At 43.2% G+C, this 22,295-nt stretch overlaps 2 non-coding genes, 1 pseudogene and 1 gene segment (V, D, J or C); 1 reads left to right on the top strand and 3 right to left on the bottom strand.

The window, feature by feature from the left end:
• Window positions 1-2,074: 2,074 nt before the first annotated feature.
• Window positions 2,075-2,612, bottom strand: LOC145335640 (T cell receptor alpha variable 38-2/delta variable 8 pseudogene; annotated as a pseudogene).
• Window positions 2,613-7,826: 5,214 nt separating this feature from the next.
• trnak-cuu (transfer RNA lysine (anticodon CUU)) lies at window positions 7,827-7,899 on the bottom strand. Its single transcript has one exon. It is a non-coding gene; the product is annotated as a tRNA-Lys (tRNA).
• A 7,115-nt stretch (window positions 7,900-15,014) lies between these two features.
• Window positions 15,015-16,118, top strand: LOC145335639 (T cell receptor alpha variable 38-1-like). The segment is given in 2 exon segments: window positions 15,015-15,060; window positions 15,727-16,118. Coding segments are annotated over 2 exon segments (438 nt in total).
• Window positions 16,119-18,328: 2,210 nt separating this feature from the next.
• trnan-guu (transfer RNA asparagine (anticodon GUU)) lies at window positions 18,329-18,402 on the bottom strand. The gene has a single exon. It is a non-coding gene; the product is annotated as a tRNA-Asn (tRNA).
• Window positions 18,403-22,295: the final 3,893 nt, after the last annotated feature.

Below are 22,295 nucleotides of genomic sequence, written 5' to 3'. Positions count from 1 at the left end.
ACTCATCCCGCGACCCACAGCAGTGAATGCCTTGGTCTACTTGCTGTCGAGTAGATTTTTTTTATTATTAATTCCAGGGGTGTACCTTGGCTGGCGATGGCAGCAGACATTACCAATCCCTAACTGCCCTTGATAAGATGGTGGTAAACTGCCTTCTTGAACGGTTGCAGTCCCTGCAGTGTAAGTACACCCACTGCGCTATTAGGGAGGAAATTCCAGTATATTTATCGAGACCGAGGGATAGTGAAGGCACGGAGGATATTTCCAAGTCCGGATAGTGGTAGTGTTCGCATAGCCTTCTAAATTGTATCTGTTTTGTGTCCGAAATGTGGTGCTAAAGGAGGTTTGGTGAGTTCCTGCACTTCATCGTGGATATGGTCTGGAAGTTTGCCACTATACATCGTTTGTGGAGTGAGTAAATATTGGTGCAAGCAGCACGAATCAAACGGGGCTGCTTTGTCCTGAGTGCGACGTCCTACATAAGAACATAAGAAATAGGAGCAGGAGTAGGCCATCCAGCCCTTCGAGCCTGCCCCGCCATTCAATAAGATCATGGCTGATCTGAAGTGGCTCAGTTCCACTTTCCTGCTTTCTCCCCATAACCCTTAATCCCCTTGCCTATCAAAAACCTATCGACCCGCGTCTTAAATATGTTTAGCGAGGTAGCCTCCACCACGTCAACGGGAAGAGAATTCCAGCGATTCACCACCCTTTGAGTGAAGAAGCTCCTCCTCAACTGTGTTCTAAACTGCTCCCCCCCCCCCCGCTTTATCTTGAGGCTGTGCCCTCTAGTTCTGCTATCCTTTCTGAGCAGGAAGAACCTCTCCACCTCTACCCTATCCATCCCTTTCATCATCTTATACGTCTCAATAAGATCCCCCCTCATCCTTCTAAACTCTAACGAGTACAAGCCCAGTCTATTCAGCCTCTCCTCATAGCTCAACCTCCTCAACTCCGATATCAGCCATGTGGGCCTCCTCTGCACTCCCTCCAAGGCCAAAATATCCTTGCGCAAGTGCGGCGACCAAAACTGCACACAGTACTCCAGCTGCGGCCTCACCAGTGCCCTATACAGCTGCAGCAAGACCTCCCTGCTTTTATATTCAATCCTGTAAATTGGAATCTCAGTGTCCAATTTTAGAACCGCCTCCTTTGTCTGAGTAAGAAGCACAGCTTCACTGGCCTACTAATTGTACTTCCTGTTTTATTCAGAGCAGCTGACTCAGTTTACTCTCCTTATTAGCCAGAGTCAAATAGCGACTGATAGGATCAAATGAAATCAAACCCACAACACAGATGTTAACTGCGAAACAGCGGGATACTAAGGTGGTTTCTGACAGTTCGATTCTAGCTTGACATCCGGAACCGTTCAAAGTCTGTGGGAATTTCAAATTTGAGGGAACAAAACTGTGAAAGAATTTGTGGGCCTTCGTTTTGATTCTTGTTCTGAAGATCGGTGAGTCCTTTAGCAATAGAACGAACTTTTGTAACAAAACTATTGAAGGAGGGATGGATGTGTAAACAAGGGATGAACTATGGGGCCTTTAAGGGGATAATAGAGGGTGGATGGATGAACGGAAGGACAGTAGGATGGATGGAGGAACGGACAGATGCGAGATTTGAATGACCATTCACTTTGACTGGAGTGAAATTTACAACAGTTCGCTGTAGTGAAAAATTAATTCCAAACGGCGGTCGCAAACAACGGGTATATTCACATTACCATGACGTTAATTGTATCGCAGCTCGATGTATTTCCACTCACTGGCTTCCAGCTCTCCACTGACTGGTAGAGCAAGACGGCAAAAGTTGCATGGTTGTCTTTTGGAAGAATGAGTCGAGTCTTGTTCTGTGCTGGATCGGCCTGACAGATTGGACTCTGCAGTTTGTTTTTTCCACTGCTGCTGGGAACAGTTAGGTGGTGGTTTCACCTGACGTTATCTTGGTTTCCTCTGTGTGTGTGTGTGTGTGTGTGTGTGTGTGTGTGTGTGTGTGTGTGTGTGTGTGTGTGTGTGTGTGTGTGTGTGTGTGTGTGTGTGTTTGAGAGGCTGACAGCTCAGTTAGCATCTGACCATTAAGCAATCCTCAAATGCATTACTCCAATATAAGCAGGTTCTTGCACGAAGGTGGGCCTTCTTTCTATCACTGTGCGTCTGAACACGCAGTAGTAAGTGGCAGCATCAGCCAGGCTTAGGTCGAATATATTTAAACTGATGAATTTGTTCGAGGCCTGGAGATCCACATAGAACCGACTTTTAAAAACATCTGCTTTATCTTCATAACCATCAGGATCTTTCCGCAAAATAAAGATGGGCTGCGTGTCTGGAAATCGTCGGTACCAGTACAGCCTATAGTCGCTCTCCGCGGTTTGATAGTTACAGGTTAGAGTCACGATCTCGCCTTCTGTCTTAACATCTGATGAGAGCGACTGGGTGACAGAATCTCCATGAATCAGATCTGAAATTAACAAAATAGAAAATGTTCAGACGGGCGGATCATGAAAGAATGATCTGGAACCAAGTTTGGGAAACATGACAAACGGTCAATGTATTTTGCACATAATTACCTATCAGAAATGGTGCCCACATTACCCACACACCGAGCAGCCACATTGCCGCTGTCCACTCTGTAGAAGGGGAGCTGGGTGTTTGATTTCATCAAGTCTAATCCTTATCATCAGCTTCCTGTCTACAGATGTTCTCAGCGCTGTACCTTCTGCCCCCAGTGGTGCTGCGTAACACCCAGGTGGTGAGATAACAGACAGTAAACAGAGACATAGTGAGCTGGATGACAATCACAAGATAGTTATAAATGACAACAGCTGTTTCCTCCTTGTTATAGCTCTTTTATTGCGGGAAAGCTTACAATTTTCCTTTTGTTCTACTATCCAACAATTGCAGTGCATTTTGCTCTCTCGTTCTTTCTAAAGTTTCATTCCAGACTGTGACCAGTCCCGGTGTGACAAGGTCCTGATGTTAGTCCTAAAGTATCGTTCGATAATTTGGGGACTTGTGTAATGGGAACTGGTCTACCCATCGAATATTTGTTACATAACTATAGGAATAGCAACATTTAAAACGAATAAGAATATTTTAAAAGAAGAGATTGTTATCAGTGTTAAAATTATGTTTCTGCATTTCTTCCCTCAATCAGATTTTCTTCAATAAAGACACTCGCTCCGATAATGAATTTAATGCAATGTCCTTCTGCCCTCTCCTGTGGAAAAAGAACACTACACTATATAACTTTAAAACAGCCTGTTTTACTTCTGATTCCAACAACTGCTGATCGTACATTCTCCTCAGTATGAAATATATTTTTAATTTCTCTTCTTTTTGAATGCGCCTGGTGATATTGAATCTGATTTTCATTGTTGCAAATCATCGATCATCAGATGTTCCAACAATCTTTTCAGAGCGGATTATGGATATTGTGTCGCTCCATCTCTATCTTCAAGAGTTCAGGTAGAAGTAGAAGGGATGACTTTAAACTTTGAGGGATGACTTTACTAAACTTTGATCTCAAAATTTGGGCTTAAAGTTTGTTATACCCAAAAGTGACAGAGCATGAGCGAGATGGATACTCAGCAAGAGCCTGATGTCCACGCGTGTGAGTCGCTGGAAGTAAATATGCAGTTACAGCAGGCAGTAAAGAAGAAAAATAACATGCTAACCTTCATAACAAGAGGATTTGAGTACAGGAATAGGGATGTTTTGCTGCAATTCTATCGGGCATTTTTGGGGCCACACCCAGAGCTTTGACGTGTAGCTTTGACGTCCTCATCCGAGAAAGGATGTGCTTGCTATAGAGGGATTGCAGAGAAGGTTTACCAGGCTGTTTCTTGGGATGTTAGTTTTGTCATTTCAGTAGAGAACAAATCAGTTAGAATTATATTTATTAGAGTTCAAAAGAGTGAGAGGAGATTGCATAGAAACTAATAAAATTCCGGAGGATTACATAGACACATAGAAGCAGGAATACGCCATTCAGCCCATCGAGCCTGCTCCGCCATTCATTTTGAACATGGTTGATCATCAAATTTAATATCCTGATTCCACTTTCCTCTCATATGCTTTGATCACTTCAGTCTCAAGAGCGAGATCTAATTTCTTCTTGAAATCAGAAAACGTTTCGGCCTCAAATACATTCTGTGTTCGTGAATTCAATACATTCACCACCCTTTGGCTGAAGAAATTTCTTCCCATCTCAGTTCTAATAGGCTTACCCCTTTTCCTCAAACTATGACCCCTAGTTAGAATCATAGAAACCCTACGGTACAGGAAAAGGCCATTCGGCCCATCGAGTCTGCACCGACTACAACCCCACCCAGGCCCTACCCCCATATCCCTAATATCTACCCACTAATCACTCTAACTACGCATCTCAGCACACTGAGGGCAATTTTTTAACATGGCCAATCAACCTAACCCGCACATCTTTGGACTGTGGGAGAAAACCGGAGCACCCGGAGGAAACCCACGCAGACAGGAGGAGAATGTGCAAACTCCACACAGACAGTGCTAACCACTTTGCTACCACGCCGAGTTCTCGATTCCTTCATCACTCGGAACATTCTTTCTGAATCTACACTGCTTAACTCTGCTAGAATTTTACTAGTCTCAATAAGACCCCCTCTCACTCTTCGAAACTCCGGTGAATACAATCCTAGCGGATTTAGTTTCTCTTCATAAGACAAACCTACCATCCCAGAAATCAGTCTGTTAAATCTTCGCTGTGCTCCCTCTCGAGGATTAGACAGAATAGATCCAGGAAAAGTTTTCCCGATGATGGGGGAGTCCAGAACGAAGAGTGGCAGTTTGCGGGTAAGGTTTAAACCTTTTGGGACTGAGGTGAGCAGAGATTTCTTCACCCAGAGAGTAGCGAAGTCATGGAATTCACTACCACAGGAAAGTAGTTGAGGCCAAAACGTTGTGTGTTTTCAAGAAGAAATTAGATGTCGCTCTTCCTTCTCGAGAATGTTTGCCGGGATTTCTGAGTTTGGAATCAGATGATGCAGAAAATTCTCCAAAGGTCAGTTAATGTTGGTGGCAAATCAGCATTGCAATGTGACCTCACTCTCAGCGAGTATGTTCGGTAAACTTGCACTCATATGTGACAGAGGTGGTAGTTATAATCAGTATTGTTTAATTGAAATCAAGTTGATTGCAAACACCGTTGGCACCTAAGGTGTGCACTTGTAAAGACAACTAAACTAAGAGAGCGCTCAAAATCGATCATATTGGCGCAACAGTTACGGGCGATTCAGACTATTTTGACCATAGGGGAAGTTATTCCGTTTCCAGCGTTGTGAACGCGGCGGTATCAGACATTGGAGTGTTTAATGAGCAGGGACACACGGTGTGACTGAGACACACTGGGTCAATGCGATACCAGCTGCAGCTTCATTCAAATCAATTAATACACATATACTCGTTTTTCTGAATACGTTGACATTTTTAGAGTGCACTTTCCCACAGTTTTCTTCCATCTTATAAGAAAAAGGCAATTAAATTTTCCCCGATGTGCTGACTATTTTGTGAAGCGTATATTCACAGTCATACCTTATTAAGTTTAACAATTATTTATTAGTGTCACATGTAGGCTTACATTAACATCTGCAAATGCGTAAATCCCCTAGTCGCCAGACTCCGGAGCCTGTTCGGATGCAGAGGGAGAATTTGCCATGGCCAATGTACTTAACCAGCTTGTCTTTCCGACTAGTGGAGGAAACCAGAGCAGCCAGTGGAAACCCACGGAGATACAGGGGGAACGTGCAGACCCTGAACAGGCAGTGACCCAAGCCGGGAATCGAACTCTGGTCTGTGGCACTGTGAGGCAGCAGTTTTACTGGGAAATAGCTATTTGAATTTTCCGTATTTTGTCTTTCCTTAACTACAGTTCCTCAGGATCCATTCACTCTGTAAAGGGGTTGACAGAGTTCGACGACTGGCTATTTCTCTCAGTCAAGATGACAAAGGGATGTGGTTCCCGTCACTTTCCCTCACCGGGAAGGGAAGTCGCGACTACTCTTTAGACAATTCATATGTTCAAATATGGACCACCGGTAAAATGAGTAACTATGGAAAAAGGCTGTACTTGCATGAGATCAATAATATCCGTTTCCGGGAAATGCGAGGCCGAGAAAAGTACATGAGCTAGATTTGTGTGGGCGTCACTGACATAAATCAGCCGACATTTCAATGTTTCCTCCCCATTCACTTCCTTCTGCTGTGAACTGTGTGCGGGTTTCTTATTGAGATTTCAAATACAATGATGTACTGCATTGTGCAATTATATCTATTGCCTCTCATTCTGCTGATGCTAATATGTACGGACAGGAGTTGGACCCAATAACAAAAATTGATTGTTAATTTTATTTTCATGTTTTTTCAATGATTCATCATGTGAATTTTATTCCAGGTCCATGTCTCTCGGACCGTGTGCTTCAATCGCCCGCTTGGGAAAGTGTCCAGAGAGGGGATTCCGTGCAGTTAGATTGTAGTTACGAGGTATCCGACTTTTATGCGATGCATTGGTACAAAGAGAAACCCGGTGAGGGACTGGAGTGGATTATAAAGCGGACGTCTGGCAGAGACCGAAGTGGTCGTTTTGAACTCAATGTTGATAGCACTGCGAAACGCGGCCAGTTGCTGATTGAAAACACGGAGAACTCGGACGCTGCAGTTTATTACTGTGCGACTCAGCCTCACACTGAGACAAAACTCAACAGTCGCTGTACAAAAACCTCGCTCCAAGTTGCAGTTCCGGAACAGCTGCAGCAACCACTCCAATAACACAAGACAAGCCAGGAGGCACAAACGGAACCTGAAGTGTCTGCATCCATAGCTCTCATTAGATGGGCGCGTTGACCAGAGACACTGGCGGGCACAGCATTCACTATGCTCACTTTTCAAGGGGTCTGCCCTAAGGGGTTTCCAAATTCAAGCAAATGCTGTTCCTCTTCACTCGCCCCAAAATGTCCGAGCACTTCACTCATTGATATCGATCCGCTGCAGAAAAATGGACTTCGTGTGTACACACTGCGGAGGGTGTCAGGAGTGTTGACCCTAACAGAACACATAACAGTCAGAACAGTTTGATCTGAGTTTGAGGTTATATTGTTTTTCTCTTCGTCAGTTGAGGACTCACCTGACGAAGGGGCAGCGCTCTGAAAACTAGTGGCTTTTGCTACCAAATAAACCTGTTGGACTTTAACCCGGTGTTGTGAAACAGAATCCTGTTTCGGGTGTAAAACAATGTCTGAAATGAAAACTAAAAGGCAAAGGTTTTATACATCAATTAGATTTTTGAAAGTAGCTACTGTAACTTCCCTGGCGGCCTAGTGGTTTGAGTTCAGTGTTTTTATCTCTGCAGCCTGGGATCGATTCCCGGTCAGGGAATTAAAAACTTATTGTTATGCAAAAACTATTATTTAATCAGTTGTCTGTACCAGTAAGGCAGATATACCATTTTGCGTTGAGATGAAAATGTCATGTTCAGGTAATCAAGAACAAGTGATAGGTTGCAAAACTCTGACCATAGAGCTGATGATGCAAGGTAAAATCTGGCTAATGGTGGAGTAGATTTTACTTTTTCCACTGACACAAATAATTTCCAGATTTGGGTTCAAATCTGGTGCTAAATGATTAAAAAAAAGCTTCTCACTGAATTCAGCACAAAACTGTCCGACTTCCAAAGGAGTGGAGGCGCCTTTCATTCAGAAAATAGTGATTAAGGTATTAACAAAGCAAAATTGAGAACGACTCATTTTAAGCGGTGACATTCTGGAGGAATGGAGTTCACCCAGTAAAGTTTTAGAATAATGGCGCCCAGCGTGGGGCTCAAACTCACGACCCTGAGATTAAGGGTCTCATGCTTTACCGACTGAGCTAGCCGGACATGTTGTGCCAACGCTCCTTCGAGTCCCAAAATAGGCGGACAACAAATGTTCATTTCCAAATGGCATCTCGTTATTCTGATTTCAAAGTGTAAAATGTACTCGATCGAAAAAATCGCCAAGGTTCCAATGCATTCCTGTCAACCATCATTAACATCATTCATATCTTCCGCTTCTTTACCGCAGCTCCTTCTAAGCATAACAGACTCCTCTCACGTCTTTCATCTTAATTATTTTTATCGGAAACGTTTTGACATCACCTTCTGAACTAATGTGAATCAGGTTTGTGTTGGAAAACCCAGCTTATTCGCATCGGTGAGCTGAGTCACTTTGGCAAACACAGAGAGTGGGAGAGGCCTCAGGAGAAACAAGCACGACTCAAAGAGCAAACCAGTTGGAAATTTGGCAGAGGCCGAATCACCACAGATACTAGAACCTGAAATTATAAGATCGTCCAGCCACACTGACTCATTCACATCACCATAACCATCGCCTTGACCGCATTGATTAGAATATGGGAAATAAGGTCATAAGGGGGCCAATTGGCCCCTCGAGCATTCTCAGCTGCTCAATAAGAATGTCCTCAACTTCTAAACTGTTCCGTTTACTTTCCTGTAGCATCTTAATCTGAAGTTACACAAATAAGGTGAATATCCCTGGAGGATGATGGTTTAGATCTGAAATGTTAACTCTGTTTTTCTCCAGACTTGTTGAGTTGATCCAGCATTTCCTGTTTTTATTTCAGGTTTCCAATATCACACTGTTATTCTTTTATTATCTGATGAATAAATAACAACATTTGTTCAACTGGGACTATGGTGACTTTATTTGCCTTGATCTTATTAAATGGTGGAGCAGGATGAATGGGATTTGTGACTTTGTCTTACTCCATTTAACCTGTTTCCTGGCAACACCAGATATGACGTCAATTGCTTCCTCTGGCAGCGCTGATGACAAGTTTATGTCACTAAATTCAGCATGGCAAATAACTGTGGGAGAGTGTGTTCGAATCACACCACTGCCAGATGTTAATTTGTTTTAAAGGTCATGGAATACATTTCGTTGTTCAAATGAACAAAAGAAAAATGCAATTGAATGTATCATTCCTCATTTTAACAGGAGGGAGCAGCAGGGGCAATGTGGATACAGATTGATGGGGACAAGAGACAGGTTTGTGGAACTAGTTTAATTTCTCCTCCAGGAGGCCGAATTTGTTACGAGTCGTGCTATCGCCGTGTATCCATAATGTACTGATTATCATGCCCATCTCCAAATGCTTTGAGTTTCGAAGCCATTCGGATTTCAGGATTTGCCACCAACATTAACTGACCTTTGGAGAATTTTCTGCATCATCTGATTCTAAACTTAGGAATCACTCGGCAAAAAGTCTCCAGAAGGAAGAGCGACATCTAGTTTCTTCTTGAAAAAACACAACGTTTTGGCCTCAACTACTTTCCTGTGGTAGTGAATTCCATGACTTCGCTACTCTCTGGGTGAAGAAATCTCTGCTCAGCTCAGTCCCAAAAGGTTTAAACCTAACCTTCAAACTGCCACTCTTAGTTCTGAACTCCCCCATTATCGGGAAAATTCTTTCTGGATCTATTCTGTCTAATCCTCGAGAGGGAGCACAGCGAAGATTTAACAGGCTGATTTCTGGGATGGTAGATTTGTCATATGAAGAGTGACTAAATCGGTTAGGATTGTATTCACCGGAGTTTCGAAGGCTGAGAGGGGATATCATAAAGTCTTTTAAAATCCTAACAGAGTTAAGCAGTGAAGATTCAGAAAGAATGTTCCGAGTGATGGAGGAGTCCAGAACTTGGCATGGTAGCAAAGTAGTTCGCACTGTCTGTGTAGAGTTAGCACATTCTCCTCGTGTCTGCGTGGGTTTCCTCCGGGTGCTCCGGTTTTCTCCCACAGTCCAAAGATGTGCGGGTTAGGTTGATTGGCCATGCTAAAAAATTGCCCTTAGCGTCCTGAAATGCGTAGTTAGAAGGATTAGTGGGTAAATATTAGGAATATGGGGGTACGGCCTGGGTGGGATTGTAGTCGGCGCAGACTCGATGGGCCGAATGGCCTTTTTCTGAACTGTAGGGTTTTTATGATTCTAACTAGGGGTCATAGTTTGAAGAAAGAGGGGTTAGCCTATTAGAACTGAAATGGGAAGAAATTTCTTCAGCCGAAGGGTGGTGAAGGTATAGAATTCACTACCACTATTTGAGACTAAAACGTTTTCCGATTTCAAGAAGAAAATAGATATAGCTCTTGGGACTGAAGGGATCAAAGCATATGAGAGGAAAGAGGAATCAGGATATTAAATTTGATGATCAACCATGTTCAAATGAATGGCGGAGCAGGCTCGATGGGCTGAATGGCGTATTCCTGCTTCTATGGGTCTATGCAATCCTCCTGGAATTTTATTAGTTTCTGTGAGATCTCGTCTCACTGTTTTGAACTCTTTAAATAGAATTCTAACTGATTCATTCTCTACTGAAATGACAAAACTAACATCCCAAGAAACAGCCTGGTAAACCTTCTCTGCAATCCCTCTATAGCGAGGACATCCTTTCTCGGATGAGGACGTCAAAGCTACACACAATATTCCAGATATGGCCCTAACAATGCCCGATAGAATTGCAGCAAAACATCCCTATTCCTGTACTCAAATCCTCTTGCTATGAAGGTTAGCATATCATTTTTCTTCTTTACTGCCTGCTGCAACTGCACGTTTACTTTCAGCGACTCACACGCGAGGACATCAGGCTCTCGCTGAGTATCCATCTCTCACATGCTCTATCACTTTGGGGGGATAAGAAACTTCAAGCCCAAATTTTGAAATCAAAGTTTAGTAAAACTACCAAGATCACTGAAGTAATGATTAATAATGTCCTGATCTCCGACACAGCTGTGTATTTTAATGCCATGAGTCCCCACACTGCTGCAGAGATGTAGCGGGTCCCAGTCAAAATTCCACAGCGACAACTCCAGAGACTGAGCAGCAGAGGGCGCTCTCACACCGGTGAAGAGCAGCAATAATTCACTGAGCGGTGTGAGAGCCAGAGGGATCTTTCTCAACCTGCAAATAATACAAAACACAACAATAGATTGTGAGGTCCACTCTTAGAACTATATTACTTTATGATTTCAATTCGCAACATATTAAAAATAGATCCCACAAGTACATCTGTGGAATCTTAATTGTTTACATGTTAATTGTCCTTGTTCCTTTCAATTTATTTTTCCACTCTGTCCCTTCCTGCCTCCAGTTTCCACTTTTCACCTGTAATTGCTTTACTTTTTTTCCAATATTTAGTTCAACGATTCAGAACCTGATTTTCTGCTCGGCATCTTAATCAGTCCGGCAAAACTCCACTGAGCCACAAAAGGAAACTCTCAGGCGAGGCCAATGAATAACGAAGATTCTCTCCCCTTCTGTCCACCGCCATTGGAACATTTCTTCGAATAGGCACCATTGGGTGGCACGTTGCCTCACAGCGCCGGGGCCTCTGGTCACTGCCTGTGTGGAGTTTGCACGTTCTCGTCTGGGTTCTCCGGTTTCCCCCCACAGTCCAACGTTAGGTTGATCGGCCATACTAAATTGCCCTTTAGTGTTAGGGAAACTAGTAGGGACAATGGGGACTTGGCCTCGGTGTGATTGCGAAGGATGCAGACTTAATGGGCCAAATAGCCTCCTTCTGCACTGTTTGCAATGATAATTTAAATGCTTGAACCCAATTTGCTTCAATGTTTTGAAGAAGATAAAGTGGCCAATAATCACTACAAAAACACCCGCATTGTAGCAGGATTGGAGCCTGATATTGATCAGAGGCCAGAGCGAGTGAGAGAAGGTGTGTCCGATGTGGAAAAGGATATGAAAATGTGAATGAAACCCCATTATGAGAGCTGTTTTCTGAATTATTACACTGTAATCATTTCAGCACCATATTCATTTCTTTTATGAATGGAAGTGACACCGAAAAGGTTTTCCTATCCGGCTGGTATTGAATTGTAGGTAATGAGGACAAGCTTTACATATCCTCAGGAGACTGTATATCTGCTGTCTGAACTTTACTCTCGTGTTTTGAACACACGATTGTCGAGTTACAGGAAGTGCTGACATTATTATCTCTTAAACAAATTCCAAACTCCGAGGGTGGTGGCTCATTGAATACAGGATAACTAACCCGATTGAAGTTGATAATTTTAAACAGAGGTGCCATTGAGAGACGTTACATTAGTGGAAATGTTTACACTTCAAGATTGTTCCGGGGAATGTACAGTGACAGCCAGTACCTTTGTCCAAAGCAGCAGGTATACTTTTTAAGCATATCGTCACAAACACATGTCCCTTCCTTTGAACTATGTTGGGAAGGATTCCGTAGCTGATTATCAGACCCGCTGAACGGCGGTAGAACCGCTCCTTCCTTGAATTGGGAGTTTCTCTTCGAACGGCAGGGTCGCTGACAATGTGGTGAGTCAATCAACCACTCCGACATAAAATGCAATAAGTGTTCAATAATTGTCTCAGTGTTTCATGAGGGAAATCTCGCAGTCATGGCTGAGCCGATGGTCAGGCTTAAACGGACTGATCCTGGATGAACCAAATCCTGGAGCAAGCCTGAGTTTGACGGTCACAATAATCAGAATCGGGTTTAACTGTCACCATCTGCTGCGGAAAACGGAAATGTTCCTTCCATAAAGCACTGACTGTTCCCCGGCTCTGAGTGTTTCCAATCATTGGCAGCCAGCCACTGGCAGCCAGCTCACCAGCCTGCCTATTCTCAATGTCACTGGGAACATCAGGAAGTGAAGTGAAAACATCCTGAGACTCACAGCAGATTACTGAGGGCGGGGTTTAGAACATGTCTTCAAAATCCCCAACTCCTCTTCTACAGAGCAGACAGAGACAATGCGGCTGCTCAGCATCTGGGTTGTGTGGGCAATATTTCTGACAGGTAAATGTGGACCAAACACATTTCAACTTTGTTTTTTACATTTTTGAAACATGGTGTAAAACAAAATGTTCTACACTCGCCAGTCACACCTTTTTATATTTATTTTTCAGATCTGATTCATGGAGATTCTGTCACTCAGTCGCCTTCCTCAGATGTTAGGACAGAAGGAGAAGTGGTGACTTTAATTTGTAAATATGATACTAAACAGAGCGACTACTATCTAGACTGGTACCGGCAGCACCCAGACTCACAGCCTGAGTTTATATTGAGGAAATACTCGGGAGGCGGTGAAGATACAGCCGATTTTGCCAAAAGCCGTTTCTCTGTTGAGCTCCAGACCGAGAATAAATTCACTAGTTTAATTGTCCGCGGTCTGAAGCTGGCTGACGCCGCCCTGTATTACTGCGCTTTCGGACTCACAGTGACAGAAAACAAGCTCAGCCCTGTACAAAAACTGTTCTTCTTTTTACTGCAGAATGCAGTTCCTGTCTGTTGTCGCTTGTGTAGAATCGCGGTCGATGTAGCCACAATGCACAGAGAAAGGAAACCAAACCAACTTCGAATGAAACTGTTCCCAGGAGCAACTACACAAACAAACTGCCGATTTCAATCCGACAAACAGATCAGCACGGAGTCAGATTTGAAGATACCCGTTCTAATCCCGGCCTTTAATAACTTGTTCTCTGCCCTCAGGATGTTCATGCCTCACTTCCGTCTGTGACTCTGGTTCTGTGAGGCCACTTGGTGGCGATCTGGTGCTGACATGGAAAGAAAAGGGTCCGAGCATGGCTACAGTCATGTCTTGATTGGGGAACGGCCGCACTTTCAGAGACTGGGGGAGGTGGAAGAGGTGGTCGGGGAAAGTAATCCTGATCTGTATATTATCATCGGAAAAATTTGCATTGTTACTGCTGACAGAAACCACAGCAGCCTCCAAGAAACATTCTGAAGCTCAGTGGGCACGAGGGAAAACCCACTTGGGGTTGATGTAAAAATCACAGTCACCGCTTTGCGGAATCTGTTCAACGCGTATAAGTTTTCTCTTATTCGGCAACACACTCTGTTTAAATAATCTGTGTGAGCAGGCCGCGGTCAAAAGCTCCAGAAAACTGGGAGACGATATGGAGAGATGATTGTTCAATGTTACAGTCACGGAAAACACATCGAAAGGAAAAAAAGTACATTGAAGTAATGAAATTTATGAAGGTTGATGTCAGTATAACTGTACACTGGAGTTAATTAATACCATTCCGCAAATGTTCTTGATGTTGTTTTAGTTTTGAGGCTGCCGGTGACTCAGACTTTCGAGGCGGAACTTTTGATTTTGTTTAGCAATGGGAGCGCTGTTTGGAACTCCCAGTGTGGGGTTTTTGTCCTGAATCTGTTACTTCTCTGCTGGCTGTGTAGCTCAGAAATGCAGTATCAGAGAAAACATCTCCGTGATATTTCAAGGCACCGTTTTGTACCTTTTGTGAAAATCAGCAGAGAACTTGTCTTGTACGTTTGGAGACATTTTTCAGCCCTCAGAAAAGGAGAGAGTCTGGAGAATGTATCCACAAGATAGATCCCATCAGACCCGAACAGAGGAGTTAAATGTGAGGCTCACTTCAACTGAGCAATTGGATGCAACCCTTTAACGTTTATTTGATAAACCAACAATTTTAACATACACTAAGTTTGGAAGTTTCACCTATTCAATTTCGTAGTATTTCCCCGCTCTGTTTGATCTGTCTCTATCACAGGAAAAATCTTAGATCATCTTCCCAATTGATCCCCGTCTCAAATTCAGTCTGATTAATGACAGTGACTCAAATACTCGGAACATCTTCATCCACATTCAACTTTCTTTCAGGTCAATTTCTTTCAGGTCAATCGAAGGTAAAACAATGTCTTTTAGCTCAATTAGGATCAACCTAGCTGTGTTTACTCGCCTCGCTCTGAACAACAGAGTGTATGGTCAATGTCTCAGTTCCCTGGAATCAACAATTGTGTTGAAGTCAATGACGTCAGTCCAATCAGATCCAGTGATTTCAGCTCTTCCTGCCATACGTCCTGTAGGAAGTGACGTCAGACCAGCCTCAACCAATGGTCTCAGCCTTATCTTGTTCGATATTCTGAGTTTTCGGAGACACAAGAGTCCCTAGAATCCAGGAACAGCAGCAATGCGGCGCTCGGTCCTCACTGTGATCTGGGTGACGTTCATTGTCGGTAAGTTTCACTCTTTAAAAAGGAGTGTAACATCTAGAGGAATAAATTTGAAAAGCAGGGCGCTCCAGTTAATCAGACATCAGGCCTGCCTTAGAGCACTTGAGTCTTTGCTCTTGGCTTTTCCTTACAGGAATATCGACTGGCAAAACACACAGCAAGCCTGATACCAGAATTGGGAAATGGCATCTATCAAAATGAAATCTAAACATTATGGTTAGTTTATCGTCTGGCAGAAGATTAAAGAGTAACCTGATTGATGTATTTACAATGATGAAGAGGTTCAGTACGGTGGACGGGGAAAGGATGATTCCACTCGGGGAGGATTCCAAATCGATATCCCATAAATCTGAGTGAAACGAAAAGATCAACTGGAAATTATAACGAATCTCCTTTCGAGGGAGTTCTGTAGAAAGTGACTCACATGAACACAATGGACACTTGAAGAGAGGAGTAAAGACATAGTTGGGATGGGGAAAGATTAGTCACTGAGGGGGAAAGGGACAGGGGCATTGAGATGGCCGATTCTTCTGAGGATTCTGAACGGGAACGTCGATCAGTTGGAGCGAGTTTGATATTATTTAATGTCTATTTTTATGTTACATCGTCTGTGAATTTTCACCTTCCGTTCAGCTGAATGTTTTTTATTTCTTTTACCGTGTTTTCCAGATCTGAGCAATGGAAATTCTGTTCCTCATCAGGAATCCTCACTCACACGGACAGAGGGAGAAAGTGTCACTTTAAACTGCACCTATACCGACGATGCATATTATTTATTCTGGTACCGTCAATACCCAGGCAGACAGCCCGAGTTTGTGGTCCCGAAGCATATGGGCGGTGATGATGAGCTGAAGGCGGATTTCGCTCAGAGCCGGTTTTCTGATGCAACCGAGAATTCAAAAAAGTTGTACCGATTGATCATCTCGGAGCTGCTGCTGTCTGACACCGCGGTCTATTACTGTGCACAGAGTCTCACAGTGATGAAAATGAATGAAATCCTCGTCCAAAAACTGCCGCAGGTTTCTGGGTCACAGCTGCTGTCTGCTGGGTGCCGTTTATAACAGCGGGTCTGACATTGACACATGAATGTATTCCCGTGAACACAAACCCCGAGAACAATCCACATAAACACCATTCAAAACCGCTGACATGGAAGGCAGATTCCTGCTGATTCTTAGATTCGCTGTACGAGGGAATTGAATGCTCTTAATTTGGGGGTCACTCGGCACTAAAATTGAAAATACAAGTGAAGTATCATTCAATAGTGTAAACTGAAACCTGCCAGCTGAGGCAAATCCCAATAACTAACCGTAACTAAACACCTCTCATTTAAATTCACTTACAGACTGAGAATTATTAACATGAGGAACAAAAAAGGATTGTTCCAGTCATGATTAGAAGCTGATAAACGATTAATAGAATTAATGATTTCAAGCGGAAGAATTGGTATGGCCTCAGCAGTGGAACAGATGATATGAAAACAGGCTAAATACAGTCACCAGTTTCTGAGTGAAAAACTGCTTCCACTTCACTGGGGGTCGGAGAGTTTACTGTTTAATTCAATTATAGCATTTCTTGTCATTGAGCCCGAGATTTGAACATAGATCTGCGAAATATTTATGTTAGTAGAAAAAATAAAATTTACCCCATTAAAAAACCATATCCTAACCCGCATCACCATTTCTATCATCAGTACTTTGGAGCCTATCGCTCTGTTCTTTCCTGTTCTTTACAGGTGATATTTCCAATTCAGACGCAAAAGAGGAAATCTCTCTGATACAGATTCGGACAAGACCTGTGGTGACTAGGAAGTAACGCAGTGTCGTTACACAGAAAAAAGTCTACATTACCTGAGCAGGAATCGAATCGGGGCCACAATAATGGAAACGCCGAATCCTAACCACTAGACCATCAGGGAAGATGGTGCAAGCTGTTAAAAAAGAACTAATTTATCCATGAACCATCTGCCTTCCATTTTTTTTTACTTCAGACTTTCGTTTCACCACAAACAAACTTCTCCTTTCATCTGTCATGTTTAGATGGAACACAAGGGACTGTATCAGCCAATACAAACAGCGTTTCCTGTTCGCTGGAACATGAAATCGACAGTGAGGTGAAATAGTCCCGCAAGCTGCTCGTGTGACACCTTCAATTCCTAAATCCCACCAACCTCATTACTGTGGCTTCTGTGAAACTTACAAGGTAACACACGGCAGGCATTCATCACGGAGAGCAACTGGCACAATCATTTACCAAATGCTATCATATCGCTTCTCTTCCTGTTTCTGTCGCTGCCTCTCATCCAGCTCCCAGAGCCAATTAGCTGCTTGATAGAAGCATAGACAGTTGGCGAACCCGAGCTTTACCTGGAAAGCAGGGAAAGCGAATATATGACGCACGGCATTGAGAGGAGATGAAGTTTAGAGATGACAGTACAAAGAGACAGAGATATCTCATCTTCCTGATCCAGTTACTGATGACAGGAATGTACACACTGCGAATTATCCACTGTCAAACTCTCCTTCCAGTCTTGAGCACGGAGTTAAGTTTTGAATTGTTTGAAGTATTGCTACAGTTATTCAGGGTTTTGTTGAGACCACATTTGGAATATTGTGTACAGTTTGGATCCCCGCATTTTAAGCAGAATAAAAGCAAAATCTGAGGATGCTGGAATCTGAATCAAAAACAGAAAATTCTGGAAATTCTCAACAGTTTTAACGAGAAGGAATAGTTAGCATTGAAAACCTGCAGGGATTCTATGATTCTATGAGTTTGATAGGGTGGAGGCTGAGACATTATTTTCCCTGATCCGGGAATATAAAACACGGGGCACAATCTCAGGATAAGGCGCTGATAATTCAGGACAGCGATGAGGAGAAATTGCTTCACTCAAAGGGTAGTGAATCTTTGAAATTCTGTGCGCCAGAGGGTTGTAGATGCTCCATCATTGAACACATTTCAGTTTGGGTTAGGCAGATTTATGATCGATAGAATAATGAATGGAAGCAGGGATATGGAATTGGAACAAATGCTCGGTCACAAATTCATGTCTGGATTTTAATTGTTAAGTTTAATGGTATAATGGAAGCATGTATACAATGCTGTATGTAAGATGTCGGCAGCCAATAGTCATGAAATAATGTTGGTGACAACAGATAACAGTACAGCCGGTAACACTTGAGAGCTGTTTTTAATTGATGCCCATGGAACCCATTGCCAACCCGCAACGGTTCGCTTATGAATGGTGATGGTGAGAAAATAGTGCAAACTCCGTCCCTGGGTGGGCTCGAACCACCAACCTTTCGGTTAACAGCCGAACGCGCTGACCCATTGCGCCACAGAGACTGAGACAGGCGCTGGTGCAGATATTCTAAACGAGGAAGTCAATGACCACAATTCTATTTCTGCAAAGTTTTATTCCAGAACTGCAGCATGACAGCACAGTGTACAATTTCATACCAGTCTCTTTGGTTATGTTGATCCCGCAACATTGCTGTAGTGTGTTGGTCATTCCCTTTCTCCTGTGAATGTGCAGGTGAAATGAATCCATGTGTCTTGTCGCAGGGAGGAATTCAATGGGACGGAAGGGAACTGACAACCAGAAGCCCAAGGATCCAATATTTTCCACTCAGTCATCAATAACACCATTCCCAGCTGCAACTCCTTCCAAATATTGTGATCCATTTCCCTCAGGATCTGTTCCAAGATTTAATATTTACCTTCTTTTCTCTTCATTTTGAAATTCGCTTCAATACCCAACATAAATTGAATTGCAAACCTGAGGGCTAACCGTGGGAAACAAGTCTCTGGGTAAAACAGATGCTCATTTCCAGATTCACAGCACTCAGCGTTTCACGCAAATGGAAGAATTTAACACTGAAAAGTTTTGGAAACTTGGTGTGAATATTGACTGTGATTCACTCAGGTATTGTGTAAATGCTGCTCGATAGTTCAGTGAGAGGGATATAATCTATGTATGTTTTGCTGAGCTTGTGTTCGTTGTACTGGGAGGCTTCAACCGGGTTGAATTTTGTGTCCCAGAGATATGCAGTAATCCACTGATTGAAGCTGCAGTCGCAGGGAACGTAGACAGGAAAACAGAATTACATGGTTTTATTTATCCGGGATTCCTTTTTTTCAATATTCCACTTCCTCCTTCTTTGGCCATTAGTTTATTTTTCTAATGTAATTTTCAAAGGATAGCCGCTGTTAAGTTCTGGACACTAAGCAACTGATCTCCGCAATTATCATTACAGCTTTTCTTCCTTTACTTTCCTTGAACAGGCTGTGTCAGAAAGCAAGACAGATACAGCTGCTGCTTGGGAGCTCAAAAGCGACTGGAGTCTACGCTGGAGATATCTATGCAAGCGTGTCAGATAATTGTTCCATCCAATGTTGGTGAGTGTTTATCACAGATGGATATGAATAGTGGGTCGATGAACAGGGTTTTCTGATCGATTGCCGTAGACTGTGAAACAGTGCTGTACTAAATGAGGAATGGCATGCCATGACATAGATGGAGGCATGAGATAAGTAAACAGTACATGAGAAACTGCTCGGATTTGTTTCATCATTGAGTACAGGCAGACACTTAGTTTATGCATCAAGAGGAAGCTCGCTCATCTGTGCAAGTACATTGTGTAATATTTCTTGTCATTCAGCTATTTAAATTTTACAATTTCATAACTTTTCTTGTTTCGCCATTAACTGCTTTCTTTTCCCCCCTGTTGCCTTGTCTATTCATTGTTGCCTCTTTATTTGATGTCATTTCCTATTTTTGTTCGCCTCATTCTCTTGGGAATCCCCAGATTCCCTATCTATCGGGTTCCTTGGTAACAGTGAGCAGTTTTCAGCTTGTGTGTGTGTATCCTTGAGTTTCATTAGGTTTCAGTTTTTCATTCTGTGTGTCCGTATAAATTTCTGGCATTCAGGCTTTGTTTTTAAGGCCGGATTATTTCATGAGGATAGGTTAGAGAGACAAGGTTTATATCCACTGGATTCAGAATAAGAGTAGGCTACTTGATTGATATGATAAAATACAAAGGGGTCTTGACAAGGTGGATGTGAAGAGGATAGTTCCTCTTCTGCGTGAATCTATAACTAGGTATCACTGTTTCAAAAGAGGGATTCGCCCATTTAAAATAACACTGCACCACAGCCTCCTCTGATGAGTATTTATAAATACTCACTTGTAGCAATGTCCTTCCTTGGTGTGTCTCTGTATCATTCACTGCTCTCAGGCCACGTTCATCTTTGTCCCTTAGTTGGATTGTCTCTGTATCATTCCGCTTAAACTCACTCTTGCCTATGTCAATGTCTTTTATATCTCTCTCAAAGTGTATAGGTGCACTGGGTGATATAGGAAGTGTACAACTTCGGGAGTAAGAATATACTTGCCTGCATAGCACAGTTGATCAAACGTTTAAACATGGAGAGTTAGCGAGCACTGAGCCGATGCTCTGCTGAGGTCTCATTCAGCCTTTGAAATTTCTTAGATACTAAGCAGAGGGTCCAGATAGTGACAGGGCTGATCCACTGAAGGATTCCTAAAACAGTTCCATGGCTAAACGTCTCAGATGTTGCAGCATTGAATACAGGAAGCCATTGAGCTGATGCACAGACTGGGCCACGCTCACCTGCATAGGAAGATTGCTCAGGTTTTTAACAGGAAGTATGCACAGGGATAGGAAAACGTACCTTTCAAGTTATCACCAGTTTACACTTGTATCTTGCTCAGACCCTACCTTACAGTCATATTCTTTGACCTGCTGCATTATTTTGATCGCTGCTTATTTCTCGGTTCTCAGATTGAACTGTCTTTAGACATACATTTCTCCCCACCTGTTCTATCTTGTGTTCGCTCCCTCAACCTTATCTTCATCACTCCCTGTGTCAGCCGGAGATATCCCCTACCGTCCCTCCCCCTTTTCTATCGTCCCATTCCCGGGTTAAATCTCGCAGCTCCGGAATCCATGAGCTGCTGTCAGGCAGCTTTGAAACATTTTTAAGTCTGAGGAACCTTTATTTGGTGAAACTGATCTTCCCAGGCAAGCCTGGATTGAAACAAATAACAATTGGAAACGAAACACAAACTCTTTAACTGGTAGCTGCTCTCTCTCTCTCTCTCTCTCTCTTTCGCTGATTAACCTTTCAGTCTGATGGGATTCTGCTGTGTGTTGTCTCAGCCGATCCTGGATTGAATTGGGTGACAGTTTGATCCGAGGTTAATGTGGTTTCCTCTGGGTGTGTGTCTGAGAGGCTGACAGCGCCGCTGCTCAATCTGACTGTTACTTTCTGCGATTCTCCACACAAACCTCAACAGACTGGAGCACCCAATGATAGCTGCAAAGCAGTTTTTGTACGGGGGTGAGACTGCTTTCTATCACTGTGAGACTGAAAGCGCAGAAAGAGCGGCCAGCGTCAGTCAGCTGCAGGTTCGAGATGGTTAAAGTAGTTAATTTAGCCGAGGTCTGGAGTTCAGCAGAGAAACGGGATCCAAAACCCTCCCCTCTCTCTTGTGCACCCCCGGATCTTTTCCATATAATGAACTGCAAATCCTTCTGTGGCTGCTTTCTGTACCAACATAAGAAATAGTCGCTTGCTGTAGTGCTGTAGGTACATCGGATAGTCACCGTTTCACCTTCTCTCCCCTCTGAAGACTGGGGCTGAGAAACAGAATCTCCATCACTCGGATCTGTAACATGTGTTCAAAAAGAAGAAAAAAAATCTAAGTGTTGGAGTGCTGCTGAAATAATATTAACACTTCATATTCACCGCGACATAACTGGAGTTATGAAATAAAAACAAATGATGGTGGAAATACACAGCAGGGTCAAGAACCACCACTGGGGAGAGGCAGAGCTAAAGGTTCAGACCGCGATAACATTTAACCAGATTGGAGTCATCCTTACTGATAAGAAACAGCCCGAACACAATGCAGACAGTGAGGAACTCCATGGCGGCTGCAGAGCCCGGGGCTGTGACTACCTTTAAAACTCCAAGCACTGCCGGAACAGAATCTGTTTTTACAGTCACTTTCTGATCTCAAACTTCCCGTCCAATCAACAATTTGCAATCTACCCGTCATAGATTGAGATAAGATTTCAATGAGTTTCAGTGATCAGCTGAAGCTCTTTGACCTTCACTATTACATATCTGAGACTCAGTGACTGAGTGGGTACAGTGTGTGGTGAGAGGGAAGAATCAGCTTCACTGACAAGGCCATAAGAGATAGGAGC

The sequence above is a fragment of the Carcharhinus amblyrhynchos genome, unplaced genomic scaffold, assembly GCF_965287045.1.
Source record: "Carcharhinus amblyrhynchos unplaced genomic scaffold, sCarAmb.v2.hapA scaffold_39, whole genome shotgun sequence".
In the NCBI taxonomy this organism is placed as follows: Eukaryota; Metazoa; Chordata; class Chondrichthyes; order Carcharhiniformes; family Carcharhinidae; genus Carcharhinus; species Carcharhinus amblyrhynchos.
The sequence above is the reverse complement of the archived record's forward strand: the minus strand, read 5'-3'. Positions and strand labels throughout refer to the sequence as shown.